Source organism: Metopolophium dirhodum, chromosome 8, assembly GCF_019925205.1.
Source record: "Metopolophium dirhodum isolate CAU chromosome 8, ASM1992520v1, whole genome shotgun sequence".
Lineage (NCBI taxonomy): Eukaryota > Metazoa > Arthropoda > Insecta > Hemiptera > Aphididae > Metopolophium > Metopolophium dirhodum.
The window spans coordinates 14,728,131-14,754,800 of NC_083567.1; the positions used below are offsets into that span (position 1 = coordinate 14,728,131).

The 26,670-nt window shown below is 32.7% G+C and overlaps 1 protein-coding gene across 3 annotated transcripts in view; it reads left to right on the plus strand.

Annotated features, from left to right (window-relative positions):
• The window catches only part of LOC132951127 (protein O-mannosyl-transferase TMTC2-like), a 322,298-nt gene that overhangs the window by 270,305 nt on the left and 25,323 nt on the right, over positions 1-26,670 (plus strand). For all 3 annotated transcript variants that reach the window (XM_061022843.1, XM_061022844.1, XM_061022845.1), the window contains one exon: positions 26,334-26,578. In XM_061022843.1, coding sequence (XP_060878826.1) covers positions 26,334-26,578 — 245 coding nt within the window. The remainder of the gene's footprint in view (positions 1-26,333; positions 26,579-26,670) is intronic.

Sequence of the window (26,670 nt, forward strand, 5' to 3'; positions counted from 1 at the left end):
AAAGATGGTGGGGTGACGTGTGACGAGATTAATTAGGTCGCACCGAATTCAATTTATGGGACGACGGTGCCTTTAAAACAATTTACCTCTCCACATACGGCGCTCTCGCCGTGTTATATTGTAGTAGGTATACTATACATATATGATATTATATACGCGTATATTACTATTATTACTATTATTATTATTATTATTAATATATATTACGTGCGACGACGATGACGACGACAAAGTCGACGGTGGTATGCGCGTCATCCGACCAAATTGAAAATTACACGGCGCGTTAATACGCCGTCAGCTTGTCCCAACCCTTTCCCGCAGACCACCCCGCCCGCCGTTGTTCTTCGCTATAATAACCCTCTCGTCGTGGACCACCCCCACCCCGCACGCGCCCTCTTCGTCGGCCGGTGACGCGAAATCTACCGCCCCCACGAGCGCCGTTATAAATTATATATCGCGAGTGCCAAGTCGAGAAATTTATTAATAATATAGTAGTAATAATAATATTCCGAGCCGGATTAATTAGCGTTTCGCGTACACGGTGAAAGACGCAAAGACACATACCATTATAATACGACTCGTATATTATTATATTTTGATGACGATTTATGAAGACGTTGATTCGATCGCTTATTTGCGCATTCGGATCCGAGAATAATATATAATGATAATATAATCATATTATAATATTATGAATTAATTTGTCTTGAATTGTTTATACGCGACGTGACGTCACACGTCGTCTTTTATTTCAAGCTTTTTTCGTTTGTATTTTTCCGGAGACAGTGCATTACGCTGGACGGATGTCTTTGAAACTTTTTATGCTCAGTGGCGTGATCTGCCATACGCATATATATTATGTAAGTTTTTTTATTTATTTATTTATTTAAAACATTTCCTCAAAAAAAAAAAAAAACTAACTTATTCTGTACGACAGGAAGTGTACTGACGCATAAAAATATTCATTTTGACTTTTGAACGTTTTTCTCGTACCAAGTCTTCTCCGGCGTAATAAATGACGTCGGAAGTTAAAATCGAAATCCTCACTTACAGCATAAGATGCTCTGGTGCGCATTAGCTTTAGTTTTTATTACTTTTTTTCTTTAATTCAATGATTTTGTCAGATCGATAAAATATAATGACGGACAAGTAAATATTGTATCAGTAACAACTCCGCCGTCGAAGAGTAAATAGAATTGGAGATAATTTGTTTGGAAAAAAAATTATAATAATATCATTGGCATTACTTAAAGTCATGAATAATTTACGACACGAATCGTCGTTCGTTGCAGACTGCTGCTGCGATCTTCTTTCGACGTTTTTTTTTTCTTTTTTTCGCGACGACAATTTATCGACGTGCATAAATTTACCTGTTAAAAAGTCGTCTGACTTATTATTGCGACTTACGATCGACAGAAGAGCGTATAATATTATACCTATACTTACTATGTAACGTAATATTGCTTGTTTATATATATATGTATATTTGTATTCTCCGCAGTTAGAATATATTATATACATATCATTATGTATTTTTCAAACTCAAATAGCCATTAAATTATCTCATTTTTTTTCCTCACGTTGCCACGTAATACGTATATATGAACTATACTACGCGCGCGTCGTGCGCCCCTAAAAGCGTTTTTATTATTGACAGTTAAACATTTTGAAATGAAAACCTTTTGGCGCATTAAAGAAATATATACGTCCCCCGAGGACAGTTAAACGTACAGCTGATACGTGCATTATACGTGCGATAATTGAATGACGTCGGCGGCGTTTGAAGTAGAAAAATAATATCAACAGGAGATTTTGCGGCGGCGGAAACGGTACGGAACAAAAATACGATGGTAATAGTAAACCTACCAATAAAAATAATCAATGTACTGATTTCCACTCGATATATTTTAGCGTTTCCGTATATAAGAGTTGTATAACATACGGGAATAATATTATCATTATATCTAAATGAGCGGGGATGGGAAAAATACTTTTAAAATTTAATTTAGATAAACTCGATAAATAATTAATATATAAATATTAAATAGATTTGATAAAGATAAAATAAAAATCAATCAATCAATAGGTATGATATGCAAATAACTAGGTAGGTATATAGATAATAATATTATTGATATTATTAAAACAATATATTTTGTAATTTGATAGAAAAAAATCGAAGAAGTCGTTTTAATAAATTCAGGGTTGCCTATAATAAATCCAATTTTCCAAAAAATTATGATACAAATTGTTTGATTGAACATGGATATAAATATATTATATTTCGTTCAACCGGGGCTGGGGAACACAAACTATATTATATATTGAGACAAACAAAAGTAGGAATACTATTTAAATACCACAAAAATACAGGGCAAAATTATAATATTTAAAATAAATATTTTTGCGAGCACTTCCCCCATTTATGTATAGATATATAATGACTGTACTATCCCGATTTCGTAGCTAATAACGACGATTTGATAACAACAAATATTTTTCCTGTTATACATTAAATAGTTATAGTTATCGGCATGTGAGCGTATAATATGTAGTTTGGCCTCTAAAAGTTTTCCTTTTTATCACACTGTACTCACAGCCATGGCCGTATAATATTATGATCATTCATATAAAGTGGTGGTGTGGGAGGGTAAGGGGGTGACTGTATTGTCATTAATATCAATATTATATTAAAAATAATAAGACTAATAATAGTAAAAAGTAGGTACCGATATTACATTGTGGCAAAAATTGCTAATTTTAAATCTCTGTTATTATACCTAAATAGATACGTCTATCCAATAAAATAACAAATCGTGACATTTTTCCGTTTGCTGCGCCTGAAGTTAAAACTTAAGACTGAGATTAGAAAACATATTGATTATTGGCAGTCGAGTAGAAATGATTATACTTCAGGAATGGTGTGGTAAAACAGAGTGAACGGTTATGGATACACAAATTAAATCTCAATACATATTTTTTTTGTACCGCGTCATCATAATATATTGAGAAAACAGCATGCTCCCCGAAGTGATTCAGAATTAGTATAGAATTTTGCGGTACAAAAACCGTATTAATCCTTCGTAAAACGTCTCGATATACGGTGTTTGTCTGCTATCGGAATCGTCGATTATTCTGAATTGCATTCGCGATCGGGACAATAGTTAAAGGGACTTAATATTAGATTCTGAGCGAAGCGATGAATGTATTGATTTTACAATGATGTGTGTTTTTTTAAATTTTTTTTTGTGTCTGTCATCACCTTTTAGGACAGTAAAAGTGCTTGGATTTTCTTCAACAGTAACTTTTCTGAAGGAAAGTGAATCTAATTGGTACTTTGGGGGGTCAAAAGTAAAAATGTTCCATTAGTTTTCAAAAGCGACATGAAAAACAAAAGAAAAATTAAGGAAAAACGGGACTTATTTTGAGCTGTTTACGGACATTTTCAGTTTTCATTTTTTTTAGTTTTTTTTTTCTATAAATATTAATAAAATTTTATCTGTTGGGTAAAAAAGCTTGAAAATTTAATGGAAGGCTCCTAGGTTTTCACATTTTTCAAAGGCAGATGAAAAAAATTAGAAATCCTTAGTCACAGTTTTTATTCATAAACAATTAAAGTTCAAATATTGACAAAATACGGAAAAATCACGAAAATTAGCAAATTATTTTGAATTTAGAATTCATAAAAATTTTTCTTTTTAAATCTAAGATTTGAAAATGTAATACAAGATTATCCATAAGTTTGTCTACCTTTATCAAAATACAAATATGTCTACAAGAAAGTAAAATTAAATTTTTATGAGCGTTTGAAATTCATATTTTTACAACATTTGATATTCACTCAATATCTCATGTAACGTTTTTCTTATTTTGTTGCAATTAAAAAACGTATGACTGTAGATACTTGAAAATTTCACTGAATGTTTGTATTAGCATTTTCTATACACGATAAAATTTCGAAAATAAATTGACTATTTTTTTTTACTTGAAGCTACTCACTTTAGAATTAATTGTATTTGACTTTAAGCACTGAGTAAAATATAATATATGTGATCGAATAGACGTACAATCATATTTTATAACTGATTACTGCTATCTATTATCGTGTAACGGACAACCATAAAGTGGTTTAATCTATAGGTACCTATGTGTACAGAGTGATTCGGATAATATACGTTACTTATACGATTTGATTATGCGTTTATCACGGTGAAAACATTTAAATTATGAAAAATGTTAAACAGTGTGTGTATTTGTCCTCGTCGAGGACGAGATTGGTTAAAATCATGTGAACATACAATGCGCGAAGTTAAAACAATATTTTATAATATCTAAGACTCGGTTCGCGATAAAAATAAAAGCCACTAGGTATGTATGTAAGCAGGTTATGTTTTTTAGCTATTGCTTTTTTTCTTCCTTTAATAACCCTAAGTCAAGACTATATTTACGATGACAACGTAAACGCATTAATGTGTCCTCGGAGGGTGATATAATATATAATATTATATTATATTACACGTATAGGTACGCGATTACATAATATTATAGACGGTGCAATAGAATATTACATCGTAAACTAAACTGGACATTGCGTAATTCCATTTTAGAAATACATTTAAATTCAATTTAATCAATGGTATACAAAATATGTTGGTTGTTGTTGTTGATTGTCATGGACGTGCATTTTCAATACGTTTGACGCCATATTAGGTTTGATATTTTTTTATCTGAGTAAATTGTGATAATATCACGATAGATTTAATGTTATCCAATTTTTTTATTAAGATTTTAAATTGTCATAATATGAAGCACGTGATTACATTTTATATTTACTATTACTGAACATTTAAGAAAAATTAATTCAATAACAATATTTTTTTCGAAACATTTATTTGTATCACTATATTATATAACTATTGTGATAAATAAATAATATCAGTTGATTTTTCTATGCTTGGACCATGTGCTAAATCTTGATATGATTTATATTAAAATTCGGATAGTTCAGATATTCAAATTGTATTCCAATTCCAATTCCTATTCCCTGTACTCTAAGCATTTCACATATGTAAACTTGGAACGCGTTCATTAATGTTCACGGTCGGAATCCCTTAGAGGGTAGAACGTCGATCGGTGATAGTTTAATGGCAAAGATTAGTAGTTTCGAATTGAGAACGATAAAAATAAATTTTAAACCGAGATCTTGAAGTTAAATCATCTCCGAAATAAGAGCTTAAAATAAGACCCACTCGAATCTTATTATTAAGTCTCAAGTACGCCGAGTATAATATATTATATCGTATTATAATATTATATATTACTCTCATTCATTATTTTTTGTTTTCATATTATTCTATAAATAAGGACGGGTCGTTAAAAATCAATGTATCATAATGAATGTTCTGACTTCCGATTGATAAGATAGTTGAATTTCTTTTTATTATTTTTTTCCTTAGTTTTATTTTTTTCAACATTTTTATTTACTCGATTTTAAATAATTAATTTTTATAGAGCATCAAATAATACATTCACCAACGATGTTGATTAATTACAAACTTTAATGTCGATTCGTTTTAACCGTCTACTCTCTCTCTCTCTTCCTCTATGTCTCTCTCCATCATAATTTTGAATATTTTAATTGGAATTCATTAACAAAAAGAAAAAATGCATTAATAACCTAAGACTTAATACTGACAAATGGTTTTTGTAAGCGTTCTATTATTAAAAAGTCATTAAAGTCGATGTATTTATTTATTTTAACGTGTTTTTGAAAATTTTTAATGGAAAGTCGTTTCAATAAGGATGTGGAATTAAAAATAATTTATTCACGTTCAACTACGCAAACTCGGTCGAGTCAGTTATTAGGTTTAAAACTTTATTTTCTTTTAATTAGTGATTGAAATAAAAAAATAGTCGGAAAAGCGCTTTGAACATTTCGGGTATATAGGGCATAGGTATAGTTAGCAAAATACATTATTATTATTACTATCGAGCCTAGTCGCGAGTCGACCGAAACAGTAATCTTAAAATAATAGTAAAGTATAAAAAATTGACTTTAACGGTACGCGAGTGAATTTTAACTTTGTTTATTTTGGAAGTTTGTTGGTTTTTCATCGTACCCACCGCGCCGTGAGCGTCGTCAAGTGTAGTGGCGTATATACGTATGTAGCACGGTTATGCGTAATACCCGCAAAGTTAAGTATATAATAAATATTGAAAAAACAAACTCTGCCGGCGAAATGGTCGTCTATATACATCACGGTGGCAGCTGTATAGATATACGTATTATATTATATCGAGGTCGGAAGGAAATTGCAAAACCGATACGATATATATATATATACGATATTTATTATATTAACTGCGATCATTATTATTAAATAATATTAGTTCATAATATTATATCATTTTTAAAAAACGTTGCTATTTGTATTTCACTTATGATGGGCGGAGATCAACTATATTTTGCGTGCTCACGATAGTGTGGTATAAGGAGGTGGAGGGGGGGAAATCATATTTATTAAAAAAATTACCTTACAATAGAACTGTAGTTCACCAACAATGTATTGCAAAATTAGAGATTCGTGAGTTTTAGTTTGTTGGTATAGATATCACGTATTATCTCTGTAAATATTCGATGTGACCTCACTATAAATAGACACCCTAACGACGCATATTTGGTAATTCGGTTACGCAAACCGACTTCGACAAGGTGTGTTCATCACGCTATAGGACCTGATAAGAACGAAAGCGTATTCCTACCATCCATCACAGACATGGGAAACCTGCAACAGTCATCTGCTGTCCACAACACAATAATACTTCCGAACCACCCTTTCAAGGCGGTATAGGTGCAGGTTTCGTCTGGCTTGCTTACTTCCCGTGCCATATTATGTACCTACTCTCATTTCCAACAACTTAACTATTCGCGATCTCGCATTTCTCGTGAACCTCTTTATGCGTTGGGTACATATAGGTACTTATAGACTGTACCACGATGCAAATATTCGGACCCCGAAAATTGCGGTCCAGCGAGTTTCGATGCGGTGACCGTGAGATTTAGACAAACTCCTTCTCGCGGTTCGTTGTGCACACGCGGATTTACAAAACACGCCGTCATCATCGTCGTGTCTTCCCCAGCGGCGTATAATTGAGAGAGGTCGAAGGGTTGATCGACGCCCTTGGGAGTTACGGGATTTGATCTTCATTTATGAATACAGTAAAATTGTTTTTATAGTAGGTAATAAAATAGTCAAATATTGTTAAGCTACTGAACAACGCTTACTAAAAAAAAATTCATTAATGTGGCAGAAGGCGTCGAGGAAGAGTTACATCCACGCGTAACGAGTGCCGTATCAGACAATCGTAACCGTGCTTCAGATATTATATGCCACTGCAGATATATTATACAATATAATCTATCTTTGTTATATCATGTATAATAGACGTATAGTACGCACCCCGTGAAGTAGGCCGTTTTCTCTCTCTCCATAGCTCTGTCGACCGAACATTGTGCACGTAATTAAAACCTTTTGGCACACGAGTCTTGGCCACGGTCGTGAATTAATCAAAACGATTACATACACGCTTTGTAGGTACTCGTATTGTATATGTATGTGTGTGTGTGTGTGTGTGTGTGTGTGTGTGTGTGTGTGTGTGTGTGTGTGTGTGTGTGTGTGTTTCAAAATCCGTTTAGGCAGAAGGCGACGTCGTTGGTGGTAGTGGTGGTGATAGTGGTCGTCGTCTTATATATTGTTATATGCGGCCTTAGAGTGTTTTGTGCAAAATCATCAGTTCACCCAAAAGGGTATATATTATTATGGTGTGCATAGTAAATTCGACCCAAACCTTGGTAACCGTTTACAAAACACGGTCCTTCGTCGCGCATCCCAGCAATCGGCCCGACAACGAGATGTACAATATAATATATGTATATTCGTATCTTCCTAGAGAATCGATGAAAACTCAGATTACCTATTTACACGCATACAGAGTGTATCGCGAAATGTTATAACGATTTAACTCGGAAATATATCGAATCTCCCTGTACAATAAATTATAGTATGTATCGTAGTGCAGCCCTGCAGGGATCGGCATTTTGAGTTCAATGATGACTAAACAACAATAATAATAATAATGATAACGAAGGTACATGAGTTGCGTAGTATCTAGATTTGAATGCAGAATACGTTCGTGATCGTCAAGACAAAAGAATAGATTTCTAGAAGAAATTTAATCTATCTGGTTTTTTAAATAATTGACCGTATGAGACCAAGTTAAAGTTTTTTCTTATCAGACTTGGCGTTTACGGTTATATAAAATTGGTCAGATACGAAATTGTCTTGTGACTCCTCTATTTCCTACGGTGTGGTTTAGAAAACATTGGCTTAGTGTGCCACCCACAGTTGCACTTATAAGTGCCTTACTCAACACAAACAAATAATCATCACCATGTAAGTAATTAACGTCGCACGTTTATAACAGGTACCATTTGTGTAATTTATTTTGGAAAATTCGAAATCTCCAAAACGTATTATTATTCTTAAAATGCATTCTTTTTTTAATAAACTATTTATGAGTGTCTATGAAGCTATAGTAGGTAAACACTTCTACTCGCATTCGGTCAAATGCAGAGTAATGTCAAAACTCAAGTAAAAATGTGCAATCGTTAACATTTTAAATGTACAAAGCTATACTACATTAAATAAGCTGATCTATTTAAGTGTCTGTATACTCGCATAAGTCATAATGGCTTAGAAAAGTTTTAGATGCTTGATGCCATTGCAAAACTATATCTTTGAAAAAATTATGTATTCGAACAATTGTGTATTTTTATCGTTTTGTTTACATTTTTATATGACAACATACGTTTTGAATTTCAAATTCTTAAGAAGAATATTTTTTGGAGTCGACTCTTATATATCGATACTTTGAAATTCAATTTCAAACGACTAGTTAATTACTAATTAGTCAAAATTAGTTAAAAGTAAAATGAGAGGAATAGAGTAAAAATAACTTACCTTTTAAAAATATGTTTATTCACTACTCCACTCGCTTAAATACTTATAAGTTATAAGTTATATCAAATTAAATTAATTAACTATACTTGTTCGAAATTAATTTTTTTTGTAACGTATAGTAGGTATAATTGAAAAAATATTCTACTCCGCAATGTGAAATTAAAAATATATATTTTGTTGGAAAATAAATGAAAACGATGACGAAAAAAAAATTGTAAAATATAATGTTTTTTTCCAAAGTGTTGGTTTGTGATGAAAAATCAAATTTTTGGGAAATTATACTTTTTGAAATAATGAGTGAATACACGTCATAAACTGGTCGCCTTATTTAGGTATTATATGCGTTGTAATATTGTTAACATTCAACATTATTGTCGAAATCTCATTAAAATACCATCATATTTGAGGCCGCGTATTGCGATAATATATAATATTTTGCACTGCGTTTAACTTTGGACGCGTTGTCGGGAAGAATAAAATGCGTGTTACTGTCTATACATATAACTACGATGTCTGACCTGCGAGAGAGAAACGAAAAAATAAAAACGGACATTCGCGGTATAAGGATTATTTCCGTTATTTATGGCCGCTCACACGCGCCCGCAGCGAGTATACATATATATATACAGCCGACTAACGGTTGCTTAAGCCCCGACCAACACCATTAACAACTCGTATAATAAAAATAATAATAATAATAATAATAGTAATAATGATAACGATAAAGAAAGTTAAAGCTGCAGTATTCGTTTTCACCGAAACAGTAATGTTACCACAAATTATTTTATCCTCCGTTCGGTTCATAAAGGTTAATGAAAACCACAGTTCTTTTTTCTCCTTTCATCCCTCTTCCATTCGTCTTCTCTTTTTCTCTCTCTCGATTTTTCTCTGTCCTACCGCCACCGCCGCCGTTAGGATAGTAATCGAATTTTAAACTCCTCCGGCAAAAGTTTTTTTTTTTTCTAGCGCGGCTTTTCTGATTAAATTCCCGCAGTTTTAATAACAATAAAAAAAAAAAAAATGAAAAAGTTGGGCATTTGTTTTTCGTCTTTTTTATGATTATTATTATTATTTTTTTTTTTTCACTGAAACCGTTCCCCGTAATCCGAGTTAGACTTCATTAATACACCGCGCCGTTGGGTTACCATCATCCTTCTAGCGTGCGACGGGGTCGAAGTGTTCCATCCTTTTCGGATTTCCTGAATAATTTTCCAAAGCACATTATTGACTTATTGGCGCGTAAACAATACTGAATAACTAAAAAAAAAAAAACTCGCACGCTTTAAAACTGTTACGTCGAAATATATATTGTAACGATAGTGGTAATAATTAATACCCGCATTGTCCATTTTGAAATGTCGTGTGTAGAAACAGTGAACACTTATTAATAATTATAGCTTAAGAGTCTATTTTCAAAGACTTTTGTTTGAACTGTAACCCGCTGCAGTAAGTGCAGATCAAAATGTACCCGCATCAAAATATCACCTTACCAACTCAGCCACTAGGAGGTTCACTAGATAATATTTTTACTTCTAAATTGTATAAGCAGTCAATTCACTCTAATTTTTAAACTAACAGAGCTAAACGTAATTTGCTATGTTATGCGTTTGTGAGACAGAATAAACGCATGCGAGTGTAGTGCCCTCTTAAATATATTTCTCGGATGAATAGTTTTTTTGAGTTGTTTGGCCATATTATGTTTAAATAGTCATATTATTATACTAAGAAATAGGATATTTTACTGAAAACCATATTGAACCAATATTTAATTATTTTTTGGAACTATAAACATAAAGTTGCACTTGGAATATTCCATGAAATTTTAGTAATATTTAAACATCAATTTTGTACTTTGATTAAAATATGTTCATAAGGTATTTATCTATATAAAGATATTCAGAATAATATTCCATTTTCAAATATCAAATTAGTATGCCATCCATGAACAAATTTAAACGAGTTTCGTGTTAAAGTTTATTTTGCAAAATTATTGTTATTATAATTATAGTCTATATTATATAGTATGAACACAACTCTAAAACTAAAGGTAACATCACTCTATAATACTGCAAACCAGTCATCAACAAATTTACTTTAATATCATAGGAAGAAAGTATATTATTACTTATTACAATTTTTATTATTATTATTATTATTGCTGGTAACGTCGTAAAATTACTTTTGGTGTTTCTATTACGATAGCCAGCGATATTCAGAGTCCAATAATAATGACAATATAATATTATAATTTATAAAACGAGTGCAGTATGTTGATTCTTTTTAAAATATGAAAATACTAATTTTCGTGAAAATTTTTAATGTTTTTGGAAATATTTTTTTAGTTAATTTGAACATAATAAATAAATGACCTTGAACCAATCAACTATAATGTGTTGTAAACATTCTGGAAAATCCCCCAAACCGTTCTAGAACTAAAAGCATCTGATGAGTACACAGGCACAATACATAAATAGAACACGAGTCTTATAAAACTTACTGTCATACGAATTTTTTTTACGTGGAAACGTTCATTTTTCTATTTCGATTATATTGTCACGATAACCAACGAGTAAGTTACAATAACGTGCTTATAACTTATAAGTGCGATCTCCGGCTTTGATCATATTATATATGTATTCGTTAAAATTGATTCGATCTGCAATAATATTATTTCCCTAGTAGTTTGCATCGCATATTTTTATATTTGGAATTCACGTGGCGCTATATTTTTGCGATATAATATTATGAACGTATCCACTCAATAGAACATTAATGATCGACCCAGATTTTAGGTGTCAGATGTATTTTTCGGGTGTTTGAGAATAAAATTACTAGACAAATATACGTTTGGGTTAACCATTCGAGTTAATATGGGCTGTTACGGGTGTTAAGTTATTATTTTAAAACCTAAGAAAAATTAAAACGTACATCATGTAAATGATGTAAATATAAACTACAAAAAAGGCGTTCCTCAGATGTCGCTACGAAAAATCAAAGTAACCTATCTCCAACATATTTGTGCTATGTTAATGTATTTAATCGTTAAGATATTATAATATTACTATTCATGAATATAAATTATTTTACCTGGAGAAATCTCTTAGTAATTATTATTATTTAATTTAAAATATTATTCAAATTTTCAAAATAAAAAATCATTTGGGTTTCGGTTGATTTCGGTCGTTATGGAAATAAAATCATTCTGGTCGTATGGGTTTTGATTGTTTGATTTTTTAAGGATTTGTAGGGGTGTTGCAGGTTTGGGTTAATTCGGGTGTAATTAATCCTAAGTAAATCGGGACCCAACTTTATAGCATCAAAATTTAATTTTGGGACCCAATTCGTATGCGGCCGGTGGAGGGACTAAGTGTGTGCAAGTCCCTCGTTGTATACCAACAACGAACAAAATAACGTTTAAAAACGTCCTACGGTACCGTTGGGTATATATTATTATAATATGGTTGTTGGGCGCATTATTTAGGTACGACGAATCCCGTCGGAATAATGTGTAAGTCTACACGTGCCATACTATGCTTACAAGTGTAACATCATATAATATTATACTGTATATGTCACAGTTTATCTGACCTAACCCACATCAACTCGAGCGTTTCCGAAACAGACCTCTCCGACGAGGGACCGTCCGTATCGAATTGCACGCGCTTGCGCAGAGTGGATGTTATTATATTATACTGTAGTAGGTATGTATATTATATAATAATATGATATCGACAGTCTTTCGAGCACGCCATAGTGTTTTTTTCCCTCGCCCTCACAATACATTGTACCTTTAGTGCAGTTTGTCGTCGTTCCGCTCGCCGACGACTCCAAGACCACGACTTTTTACGACGCCTGTTACCAGATATTATAAGCTACTACTGTGCGCACTTAATGTGTCTTAACCTCGTTTAACCTCTAGTTCATAATATATTATTATGAAAACGTGCATACATCACGCGACCCACGAGGTACATAATGCCATCATATATACATAATATACGTAATAGTGTATCGTATGATAACATAATAATATAACATTACCCGCCCGCACGACGGTCGAGTTTATTATTTTTGAAATTATTATAATTATATTACAATCCACGGTATTGTATATACTGCTGTACCTATACATAATATTAAGCGTGTACTTATAGTATAAGGTGATTCACTACCAAGCATGCTCAACTCAATTTTGTCCTCCAATTATATATATGGTTAAATAAATTTGAAGAACACGTTTTAAATACCTACCTATAATATATTATATACTCAGATGTCTTGGTCTTTAACGAGTGTATCTTGTAAGCATTTAGTCATCACCTACCTACTTATCAACTATTGTACTCGTAAAATGTTCACAAATTAAAAATGCTAATGTATTGGATATAGCCATTGGTGCACTACAACTTGCAGGTGTACTATGTGCGCAATTTATAGTTCATATTATAATACTATAGTAGATTATCCCAATCGCGTTAGTCGTATAAAGACCATAGTATATAATTATTTTGATTTTTTTTTCCATTCATATTAATTGTTGTTGCCATGGTGATAACTGATAGGCAATAACTGAAATAAACATTTTTGAAAATTCAAAACAATTATAGCGGAAACTACAATAGAAAAAAAACCCATGGCAATAAACATTACACTTTTACATCGGCAACCCCGCGAGCGTTTGCAAATGCATTTTTATTTGAAACGAGACAGACCCGATGGTTATCGTTGCGGGGGAATAGATATGTCCCTCGTGCATACCCTAGCCACATAAAGGTGTTCTATAAACAAATTGCTACACTGGGTTTGCGGAGTATGTGTGTGTCGAAAATTCGAGTCGACGCAAAAAATATAATAATGACACGACCGCCAGTAATCCGACTTCGTTTCGATTCAGCAACCAATAAACTCAAACACGTTGAAAATAAAAATGACAACTTCCAAACGTCTTATACGGTCCAAAGAACTCTACGACGACGGCCTTTCGAATAGTGTTCGTTGGTACACTGAGTCGTTATACGAGAATTATTGCTCGTTGGAATTTTTATAATCGTGCGATTACTATGCTTCGATATCGGATTACGCGTGGCTCGTTGGGTTCTGACATAGCAATATCTTGTTATTACTGTTGTTTTGAAGTTGTGTCATCGTCTTCGACCGATGTTGTAAATAATAATATTGTGCAATATTGTTGTTTTCAAGTCGTTCGGAAGAGTAAACGGCGGTATAACGCGCAGGGTGTTCGGGCACGAAGGAAATGACGTCTGAGCTAGGTACATATAATATTATGTACCGCAGACTTTAAAATATGTATATGCCGAATGTGAAGCAGAGATTTATCTAAATAGTGGCGTACCGTAAAACGGGGTTATTTTGGCAGTTTTGAGGTTGAAAGTTATGATTGCGAAAAATCAATTATTGTTTGATGATTTTACCCGCTAAAGTTATATACAAGAGTCACTGCGCATTCATATGTTTAGTTCTCTAAGAACTAAGCAGTGGCGTGACGAAGGACTTAATTTGAAGCACGTGCCTCAGGTTAAAAGGTGGTGGGTGTCCTGGAGACTAGAGGCATTTCACATATTATAATAATTTATTAAGTGTGAACTAAGCCTAAGCCAATCTTTCTCAGTTACCATTTACGTAAATACATAATTACTTAAATAAGTATTTATAATTTATTACTTATATAAATTATTGTGCCTCATGAGTTAATAAAGTTCGCCATACCATTGGAACTAAGAATATATAGTTTTGAAAATCAGGCTTTGATTCGGCCTTCAACATTTTCGGCAGAATCGGCTCCGATGACGTTCGTAAGTGAAATGATTTGAGCTATTCCGGGTAAAAACTAAAATCTTTTATATAGTTCCATAACTTTGATCAGTTCTTAGAACTCGTTCATATTTGCATCAATAAAATATATCTTTAATTGTATGAGAACTGTTAGCTGCTGCTGTAAAATGCCTATAAAATACATCTCGTCCATATTGTACTTTTTGCAAAAAATGTATAAAATATCACGAACTTGGATGTTGAACTCCCGTTATGGCATATATTGTATTCGTCTATTTGGCCGGTCATCGCCATAGTTCTATCTTGGTAATTCAAAACTCGTATAGGCGCAAATTCCAAATATGTGGCCGACATAGTGTTGTCTGACGACCGCGATCTCGTCCGTTTCTTTTGACCCTCCCACACAACACGCTGATGTCAGTGTTACCGCAAGACGGCGTTTTATACCAACGTGTTTTATGCGCGGGGAGATTTGAACGGAAATTTGAAAAAAAATAAAAGCATTACGGAAATCGTTTGTTTACGACCGTGTCTGCACTTAAGTATGTATTTGGTCTGACTGTGTTTATTTGAACAAAAACGCAAAAACTTCGCAAATACGACTTTTCCACACGACGCGAATAAAAATATAATAACGCTCGCACGCTGGCGGCGAATGTGATCAGCCCAACGCGTCTTATGTTCTTTTGATCCCTCGCCTTGATTAAAAAAAAAAGTCGACTTGTACGCGTTTTCTGCCGTAGTGGTATATAATATTATATTATTATGTTGTAGTCTCTCCGACCGTCCACGGACGTGTCTCGCCACACGCGATCGGATATATGTTTTACTCGTTCACAAGACGTGAAATACTAAAAAACCACGAACTCGGATGTCGAACTTGTTGTATTGAATAATGTATAGTTATGTGTCTTTATTATATCTCACAAAATTAAACAATATGATATTACATTGAATCAAACGTTACTGTCTCGACTAATAATATTATGGATTGTTAAAAAGCACGAGACGTGTACAAGATAATTATAATTTATAACATAATATTAACCTGTAATAAAATTGAATAATAACAATATTAATGTTAATTTTATGTTATGCCATTTCGACATATTATATTTGCTTAGTGGCTGCTTCATCGCCATATTATTATAAAGTTCTGTATTGGTGAAAATCGATTGCTCATGACCGTCTGTTGTACACGAGAGTGTTTGGTCTGACTGCATTATTTACTTGAACAGAACTCAAAAACTTCGTAAGAACGACGTGAATGAAAATATAACAACACGCGCACGCTGTAACCGGACGCGTTTGATTCCAAAAAAAAATCAGCGTGAACTACGCTCTCATTGATAATTTTTGATGTCTCTCTTTTCGTCAGTTGACGTGTTTCGCAGGGCATGCAGATGAATACTATCCGTTTACACGGCACACACCAAAATATTAGTTACATTGATTTTTTTGAAAATCCACTTCTCGACAGGCTCGAATTTATTGACCAATGCTCTATAACCCAAGCTCATATCCAACGTTGTTAATTGATTACATTTTAGTTAGTTATCCAGAACAAAAAAATGTTAAATCCATCAAATTTACGCAATCGTTACTTGATAGCGATCAAAATAGCATCTTTTGGTTCTTAACAATAGTGATAAAAACAAAAGGTTCTACATGATAAAATAAATTAGTGATAACCAAAAACTTCTATCTCAATATCTCATATTCATTGTATCAACCATACAACAATGATATTATGATGGTACAGTATTATTAATGAATATCAAAACTCTATAACATTAATGTTAAATTGCTTGAATAAATAATTAATTATAACAATTTACATAATCTGAGGACATTTCGTGGGAGGATGGTTGAACCCTTAACCCCTCCACAGGTACGGTCTTGTAAATAGGTATCTATTTAAATGAAAAGCCAATGCCGCATTATTTATGTTTTTAAGGTTGATAACGTCTTAGTAAAAACATGCATTTAATTTTAAATGAAAAAGTTCTAATAACGTGAAAAAAATAATATATTAACGTCCTAAATAGGATCTATCTGAAGACATTTTTGGTTCTTATCGGACATTTTTACATTTTTGTTTTGTTTACGTAAAGTTTTGATTAAAAAAATCAACAAATCGCTAGTGTGAACGCAGAAGAACTCTGTGGATTTCCCAATCCAGTACCAATCATTAAAAACCATTTATTACGAAAATATATAATACAGTTTCAATTTGAAAATAGTTTAAAATATCTCTCCTGAACAATTTGATTTTTTGAGATAGTACCTTTTGCTTTTGAGCACTCAACACGCAAATATATTATTTTATTTTATTATCGCCAATTTCTGCAAACCAAGCACAGAAACATTGCAAAATACAATTGTGTATTGCCTCGAGCGAAAGACTCGATTTTTCTCGTTCCGATGTTTTATGCAGCGTACTAGGTATGTAATAATATATTTGTATAAAAATAAATTTAACAATAATTATACACTGAACATAAAAAATTATGACTTTAACTTTTATATTTTAAGAAAGAGAAATAATAGATAACTAATATATATTACCATCAAACTGCTTTATTATAATATAACTACTATGACACAGCGATATATAATTGGCATTTTTAGGAATGTGACGATTGTCGTCATCGACAGGTGGAGAGGAGACATTATAGTAATAACAATATTATAAAACATATACGTAAAAATAATTTTAACATATTATGTCATACGACGAACGTTATAAAATATAAAATAATTACTTTCAGCCAAGCGACTGTTAAATACCTTTGAAATAACCGAGAAAATAATTCCATTACCAGTTGTAGTAGACGGTATAATATTATATGTAATAAGTATGATAACTAGCAACCAGAATTAACTGCAGATAACTATAATATATAACTTATTTAGAACACTAAATTATACTTGTTTGAACATATTATATTAACGAACATTGGAACTATAAATTATTTCACTTAGCATTCAAATGACATTAGCATTTGCACACATTTGAGATAAAAAGAACAGCACTTGTGCTCGTCTGCGTGTGTAAAGTACGACAACCGGCGCGGAGCTCGCAGTATTTAATAAAAAAAAAATATATTAAACTCAATTTCATTGAACTTACAGTAATATAAACTCAATTACGACTACTACTATAGCAATATTATTACGATGTACTTAATAGTTAATTGTTATAGTTTAAGACAGAAAATAACGTCCATAACGTTTATAATATACATATATATATCACATTATAGTGAAAACTCGAGTAAGATTCCAGTCGTAAAATGAAATAAATCTCGAATTCGGAGTCGTTAAATTAGGTATATTACGTATCCCACGTATTGTTCCTAAGTACATACCCATACTTAACCCATACGTGTAGGTTAAGTCACAATTATTTTTAATTGTAATTTGAAATCACTCAACGCGAGTATGTCATCGAGTGGACTCGCATAACACGATTTGTGGTATTATATTATGTTTTCCGAATTCAATATTACGGTTAGCACGGTAAAGCAGTGCTGAAAAAGTTACTTTATAAAAAATATTAAAATATACACTGTACATGTTATATTATGTTAAATCTAAATCAATATGCCTATTTAAATTCTAAATACAAGTTGGATACACGTATCTCTGAGGTTACATATAGGAGGTACAAGTTCCATTGAAAATGCTAAGAATAAAATAATATAAAATGTATTTCGATTATAAAATATAACCGTTTTATTGTTTAAAGCACAGATTTATTTTAAAATTCAAATCATGAAATATTATTTATACATTTAAAATTTGGTTATCGATATCAGAAAAATGGCATAATTAAACTAGATACCGTGTAAAATGTGTAACGTTATATAAAATTCAATTTTATAATTATTATAACTTCCCTTTAAGAAGAAAAATGTGTCCACCTTTATTATTTACTAATATAGGTTACTTTAACATCTTGTAGGCATAGACTTAGCGTGATGGATTCATATAAGGGGGCTATAGCCTATTTTGTTTCTGGTACACAACAAATATTCTAAAAATGTAACTAAAAAAATGCCCCCCCCCCCTCTGAAATTTAAATGGATTTTCTCTCATGATTTCTCGAGACACGATATTATTATCGCTTTCAATATCGTATAAACAGGTTAGGTTAGGTTACTCACCGTCTAATAACTATAACTATATCATATAAACTACCTACAACGAAACCGAGATCGGGCTAAATGCAATAATATATTATACATTTATACTATATAACATACAATTTTATAAACAGGAAAATCATTTGATATTGAGTTATATTATATACTTCTATACATAATATATGAACATGTATTTTTTTCAAAGTTGACACGGACTAAGGACTTATTTAATTTTAAGTTGCCCCGATTGCATAGTGTGTGGTTACACACGTTTTGGAGTGATTCCCATTTATATTTGTGTAAGTCAAAGTATGTTTATCTTGTAAAAAAAAAAACTTCAACATACACGCAAACATAATACATTTTTATACATTGAACAGCTGAGTAAATAATTTCGACAATAGGGTAACGTATACGTATAGAACATAAACGATTGGTATAATATTATTATTGCACAAACGAGTGATGATTAATAATTTTTTTATATTATTTGAGTGCAAATGATTGGTCCGCGCTGGGAAATTTTAAAATGTCCTCAAACTAGTCGTAGCAGGTCGTCGACTGGAATTTATTTTGTTTTTTTTTTTCTTCACATTACCATAATAATGATATCATGTGTGGCTATCCACTCGACATTACGCGTGTCGTGTCGTGTTATGACGAATTCGGTAGCTAAAATAATTGGGACATGTACGACGCAATGATTATCATTATTACAATATATCAAAATGTTATTAACGCGGCGCGTCGAATAGGCAAATACAAATGAGAGGTTTTGTCGAACGGTGCTCATCCTTTATTGTTAACTGTTGTTGTTGTTGTTGTTATTGTTGTTGTAACATTCGCTCGTGTGACGCATTTATTATTATATTATAATTACGGTACCCATATGGTAGTTGTTACGATGGGCCGTCGTTTTTAAAAATTATACAAACCAAACAACGACCGTCGAATTAATTAATTAAAACGCGTTAATGCCCTTATTGCGATTATATTTTGCTGCGCACTGCACGTGACCGAATTATTTTTGAAGTGGCTGTGCCTGTAATTCGTGTCGAAATACAAATTATCGTACCGGACAATAACATGATGGTGTACAGTGTTGTAGTAGCCGTTCCAGTAGAACAATTATTCTTTAGCGAATGGTTTTTTAACATAGAAAAAACGTAAATTACATTATAGATACCTTCTTTTAATTTTGTATTTTAAAAGCTCGACATTTTATTAAAATATTGACTTTAGAAATATATTATAAAATTATTTTTTTGTATACAAGGTGATTCACCAAGCGTGCTCATTGTTTTAAAAAACTATATGTGTTTTTTCCCCACCAAACCACTAACGTTTACTCTTTCAAACTGCGATGCAACCGGTAATCGAATATTTTCATCAACGCGTCCAGTAAAACATTTAGAAATAATATGTAACTTTTCTTTTATCAATATTTTTCTATTGCACGTCGCTCGAATACCTTTACGAACTCGCGCGCACCTATATATTATGTGGATTGTATAACGGTGTATAATTTTATACTCACGCGACCAATACAAATTATTGGTTTGAATGCGTAGTAATATTATATTGTATATGGTTAAAATTATATTTCCATTTTGAAATTAATAATCATGTTAGAGTCATTGTCAACAATAATACCTATTATTTGGTTTCTGAAAACTCGAAACCTTTTGTAGATTCTAAGCGGAACGAGAAATGTAATGGTTTTACAATGATGTTTATCTCTTTTTTATTCTGTAAACACTTTTTCTCTCTCTAAACTTGCTCAAAAGTATCAAGTACAGCATCTTTTCTGAAAGGTAATGTTCTTGAGCTGGTACTTTAGAGAGGTCATTTTTTGATTTTCGAAACGCTACTCGAAATAAAAGCGGTCAAAGAAGAAAAAACGTACGATTTCACGGTTTTATAATATTAAATAATTACGGACGACGTTTTCTACCAGAAATATTGCTTCAAATGAATAATGACAAGAGATATTTTTTGTTGTATTTTGGATATCATTTTTGAGCTATTTATAGACATTTTAATTTCGGGAGTTTTTTTGTTGTAATTCGGTTAAAAACATTCGTAAAAACTTGATATTTGGGTTGTTTACTTATATTATCCATACCTAGACATGGTTAGATATTTTTTTTCGTTTTTATGATATTTCCTCATTATAAATTATAATTATAACTGTATAAATCGTTCTTAAGCTGTTCTTAAAACGCTTTTTTTTATCACCATAGAAACGAATAAAATTAAATAAAAAAGATTCCCTCGTCCGCTCAGAATCGTTTTTTATCGAATGCAATCATTGCATTCATATCGAATACAGTAAAATTACACTATCCTGTCCGAGGCCCGAAGGGACGATGGACAAACATCCACCACCGAAATGCGCTGACCTACTTTTTTAATTGTAATGTTATAAATTTAAAATTTAGAATCTAGTATTCTGGTAATCTAGTATGTTACTCTTCCGTACTTAAAACAATGACCATAGTAAAAAAAATATGATATTAACCAAGTATCATTAGTAATGATTCATTACTTAGTTGTAATTTGTATTTAAATGGTTATTTATTTCAATGACTCAAATTACTTAAAACGGTAGTTATCATATTTAAAAATTACTAGAATTAGGTGCTAAAATTACTAAAATCAAACATCCTACAACTAGTATTGATTAGGTATATTATATTATTATTTTATTCGAATTTAGTGATAATTATTCGTTTTGTGCTTACACGCTGACAACTATTGCGAGACTTAACTTTTCCGTACGATCGCTCCATAAAATTGTCTGATTTTAAAATATATCATTATATTTTTAGCGACCGTGTCATACGCATCCAGTGTAACTAGTATGATTTTCAATATTATTATGACACAGTTCACACTAAATACAAATATATTGTATATAAATTATTTTTATAATGAGTAAATATTATATAATAAGGTCAAACAGGATTCTACGGTCGGAGTATGTCCCACATTTCCGGTGACATATTATATCTAAATAAATAAATATGTCATATAAAAACTAACCTTTGTCGGCGAAGATTTTTTCATTCTGGATTTCGATTACTGCACGCGTATACAATAATAAAGACGTATATCTTTATCCCTGTCCCACCCTCTTCGGCCATTGAAGCTGCCGATATCTACGTGTGCGCGTGCAATACGTTTTAGGACCTTGTGATGGGTGGATGGGTGGGTGGTTAGTGCGAATCGCTGTGTGGAAAGCACGCACGCACACAAACACACACACACATGCCCATATATGGGTGTGTGTGTATATATATTATTGACTAGTGTTCGCCTCGAAAATGCTTCTCAATTATGAGTCACACGCCCAGCATTATTTATTTTTATTCTCTGTCAGCCGACATCGACTCGATGGCGCGGTCGGCTCCTCTTTCAAATAAATAAGATTGTCGTCGTAAATATATATATAATATGTATAAAGTGTCAGGACGGGTACTGGCGACCGGCAAAATACATCCGTTTTGTACTTGTCTCTCTCTCTCTCTCTCTCTTTCTCTCTACCAATGTGATATGTACGGAAGAGATCTGTATTTATAGGCTTAGTTCCAAACGTACTGTGCTAGAAAACAGAATCTAACGTGCTTCAACGATATTTTGACCAGCATTGCAGATCATTTCGTTATGCCAGCCATGTACTTGCACTTTTTCATATGGTGGTGGCGAGAGGAGGGCTAGGATGACCTAACCCAGTAGTATAATGAGACAGACTGACGAAAGTAAAATTATGCAGTCCCGCAGTCATCTTGGCTCTTGGAACGGCGAAATTAATGACGAAAACAGTGTATCATAACGATTTTCGGCATAACGACCATAATATTATAATATCGACTACTATTCTAAATTCTTTAACGACATTTAAATCCCTCTTTAGACCAACAAACATTTTTAGTAGGCTAAAAGCAATATTCATTTAATTTTTTTCAAATACTCCACTGTCGTTTCATCGGGTATTCTCGTGGTATATAATATTCGTCGAGGAAAGAAAAATAAATTACACTAACATGTAAAACTCATCCGCGTCTGTACACAAAAATATAATTAGTGGGAAAATTATAAGCTTTCAACGATAGAATATTTGAAGCCAACGACACGAAGTTGTCATACCACATTCAGATCGACTTGGTGATTTAATTCTGTTTTTATCGTCGAATAAATAAAACTTTACGAATTTTATACTTTTATAGCACCCCCTATGTTCTCATAATCTGTAATAAAAAATAACGATGACATATTGTAGCTGACTTTTTCAGAGACAATAGCCATAGATCATAACTACCGTAGAACGTGATATAAAAGAAAACGAGACATTGCACTGGTCCTAAACAATAACAGCCGACCTCGGCGAACAACCACTTGTCATCGTTTTAAATATTTACGGTTTTTTTATGTGCACATTGTTCATCGTTATCAACAATATTTCCGATATATGATTAGAATATAATATTGTTTCATCATTTTCGTTGTATGTATTCTTAATTTTCAAAAAAGTCGACAGTTAACAAACGGAAAGTACGCGGAAACGGAAGTTAATTTATTTTAGCGGTATATCAAAACATTCGAAACCACGGTCAACGCTGCATTTATCCCGCAGTTTTAATTTTAAATTTTTCTTTTCTATTTCTTACGTTCTCTAGTGTGGTGTCCGGTTTCATATTCTCGACCGTCAAAAGTATATTATAATATTATGTTTATCCCCGCAGAGAACGGCACCCACAAAGCACTCACGAAACCACATTATATTGTTTTATAATAATGATAATGTACACACGGGACGCGCCCGTATATTATGTATACTATGACCTCATCGCTTAGTTTTATTCCCCTCTCGAGGAATTTTTTTCCACTAAACGTCGTCTGTGCGAAATCTGAGTTCAGGCTACTATAGAAGACGTTACCAGTGGCGAAACGAACCTAAAATATCCAACTAACGACAAAAATCCACCGGTAGTGACCACTGCGGCAGCGACGTCTGTATTATAATAACCCTAAATCGGAGGACGAAGGTCGTCGGACCCGTTCGGTGTATTAATTTCGGTATAGTCGCGATAATAATTATTATTATCTCAGTTCGGTATGATGACAATCGCTATCGTCGGCTCCAGCTCTCCCGATAATGGTTCTGTTACCGTACCTCAAACCCGGTATGCGTGTGTTTATTCAAATTCGAAATTTTTGGAAATGTCGAGTTTACTATAATATATTAAAGACCGTAATAATATTTTCCGTACATGGAACCTGAGCTTGGCGTATTATGGAGGCGACCGCCGCACAAACGTCCATAGTAACGCTATCGATATCGGAGGATGGTGGTCGCGACCCGTACGATGTATTCATTTCATTGAAGATTGTGGTATTTCGACTCTTTTTGAGCTATTTATTGGCGTACCAAATTTTTTATTTGTATGCATAGTTGTTTAATTATTGTCGATAAAAATGTTATTATTTGTTCAAAAAACTTCTTTCTAAAACACGCAGACTATTATAAGCTTTTACCACCGCAATAATAGATGATATATGAGCTTCAAATACATATAAAATCAAAAAAATGAGAATGGAAATAAATAACTAACAAAATTATGAAATGTGGGGGTGGTCATGTTTGACTGAAATAGATAATATTATTATGATGTAACAGGTCCTCGCGAATAATTTATTTCAGACTAATTCGTTCAAATACGTATTTAAATATTAAATTAATAATTTGAGTTTTGTTTTTAAAATTGGATTTAAAAAGTTCAAACAACGCACAGCAAAAAATATTAAACTGATTAAAAAGCGTCGCAACTCGGCCATCCGACCCGATTAAGGGTTTTAAAAAAAAAAATACACATTAAAAAAGGTTGTTTGAGGAGAAACAAACCTGGTACGGAGGACATTATCCTTTAAGCCCCTAATATAGCGTAATATTATATAATATATTATGTACTCGTAGTTAATTATCGCATTCGCTGTTATCTCTCGCTTGTACTTATGTAAATAAAGGCGCGCGTGTCACGTTCCCTTGTTTGTTGAACGCGGCGACGGGTCGGATTTATATCCGATTTACTATTAGGTGGCCAAATATTATTTTAAGGGTCTCGTGAGGTCGAGTTTGCCCGCCGTCGTCGTCGTCGTCGCTATTATTATATACCTGTGCGGTAATAACCAGTCACGCACGGTATAGGATTATAATTTTATTATTATACGATTGATGGCGATGGGGACGGTGAGGAGAGAATTATAGGCAGTGGTCATTGTGCGGATGGCATTCAATTTCAGTGCCGGGAAATTTTAATTATAAATCAATTGTGCCCGTGAATGTTTATGTACGAAAAATAAATTATTTTCGACTGTATTATTTGCCTTTGCACCCAAATTAACCCAAACCCTTAACACCCCTCAAAAAAACCTCAACGATCAAACACTCGAAAGACATACAACCCGAATGATTTTTTTTCTCAAAAATACTCGTAGGTATTAACCGAAACCCGAATATTTTTTTTATCTTACAAATTTGAATAATTATTTCAAAATTAAAATAAACAATAACTATTAGGATCAATGATTTTTTTTTAATACGTATTAATTATTATTATTTTATGTAATAACATAATATGTTAAATTTATTTTTTGATGGGTAGATAAATTTGATGTCAAACCCGAGAAATGTATTTACTGTAGTAAATATTTATACACGACATATCACATATGTATCCGACTACTCTTTTATTTTTCTTAGGTTTTAATCCAATTACTAAATACCCGTATTAACCTTTTTCAACCCAAATAGTAATGGTTATTAGACCCCAAACGTTTGCTTACATTTCTTATGCCGGTATTTAAACACCCAAAATCCAAATAAATGATTCAGGTTTTTTTTTGAAAGTGTAAAGATTTTGTTTAAATCACTTTGGTTTTTGATTTTTTATTTTATTTAAATATCGCCTGAAAAATAAATTTCAAACCATTCAACGATTTGTGGCATTACTTAACAGTCATTTATAACAACTTCTAAAAATTAAAACTTAAAAATATTAAAAATCTTTTTAAAAAACTTTTTAAAAAACTTTAAAAATCGAAGTCCTACGTGACATTTGCAATGTCTCCATCTTTCAAATAACAAAAAAATAGTAACCGAAATCTGAATATTTCACAAGTCAGTTTTTAAGCTCACTGTGCGGTCAAAACTCGATAACCTCGAATAACTCTATAATACATACGTCCGCCGTCTCACAAAAATAATATTCGTCTTCCAAATATCATACCCTTGGTCCCTCCTCGCGATAACTATTATATGTCATTGAATAAAATATACATACCTATATTGACAATGTATTTTCCTCCGCAGTGGCGTACCTGAACATGGGGCAGCTGTTGGCAACGATGGGCCGATGCGAGGAAGCGGAGTCCGTGCTGAAACTATGCAGTTCGTTGGACGGTTCGCATTCCAAGGACCCTGTGAACCACGAGACCAGCAGGGTGTCAGCACTGGTCACGTTGGGCAAATTGCACGCCGACCGGGGCAGGTACTCGGACGCGGTGCAGGCTTACAAGCACGCAGTTGCCATACTGCCACCGTACTACAACTCTCGGGTGAGCATTATTGAATAATATTTATTATATTTTCGTTGTGATAACCGAAAAATAGCATCGTCTTCACTATTTGAAAATGCTGACGGCTTCGG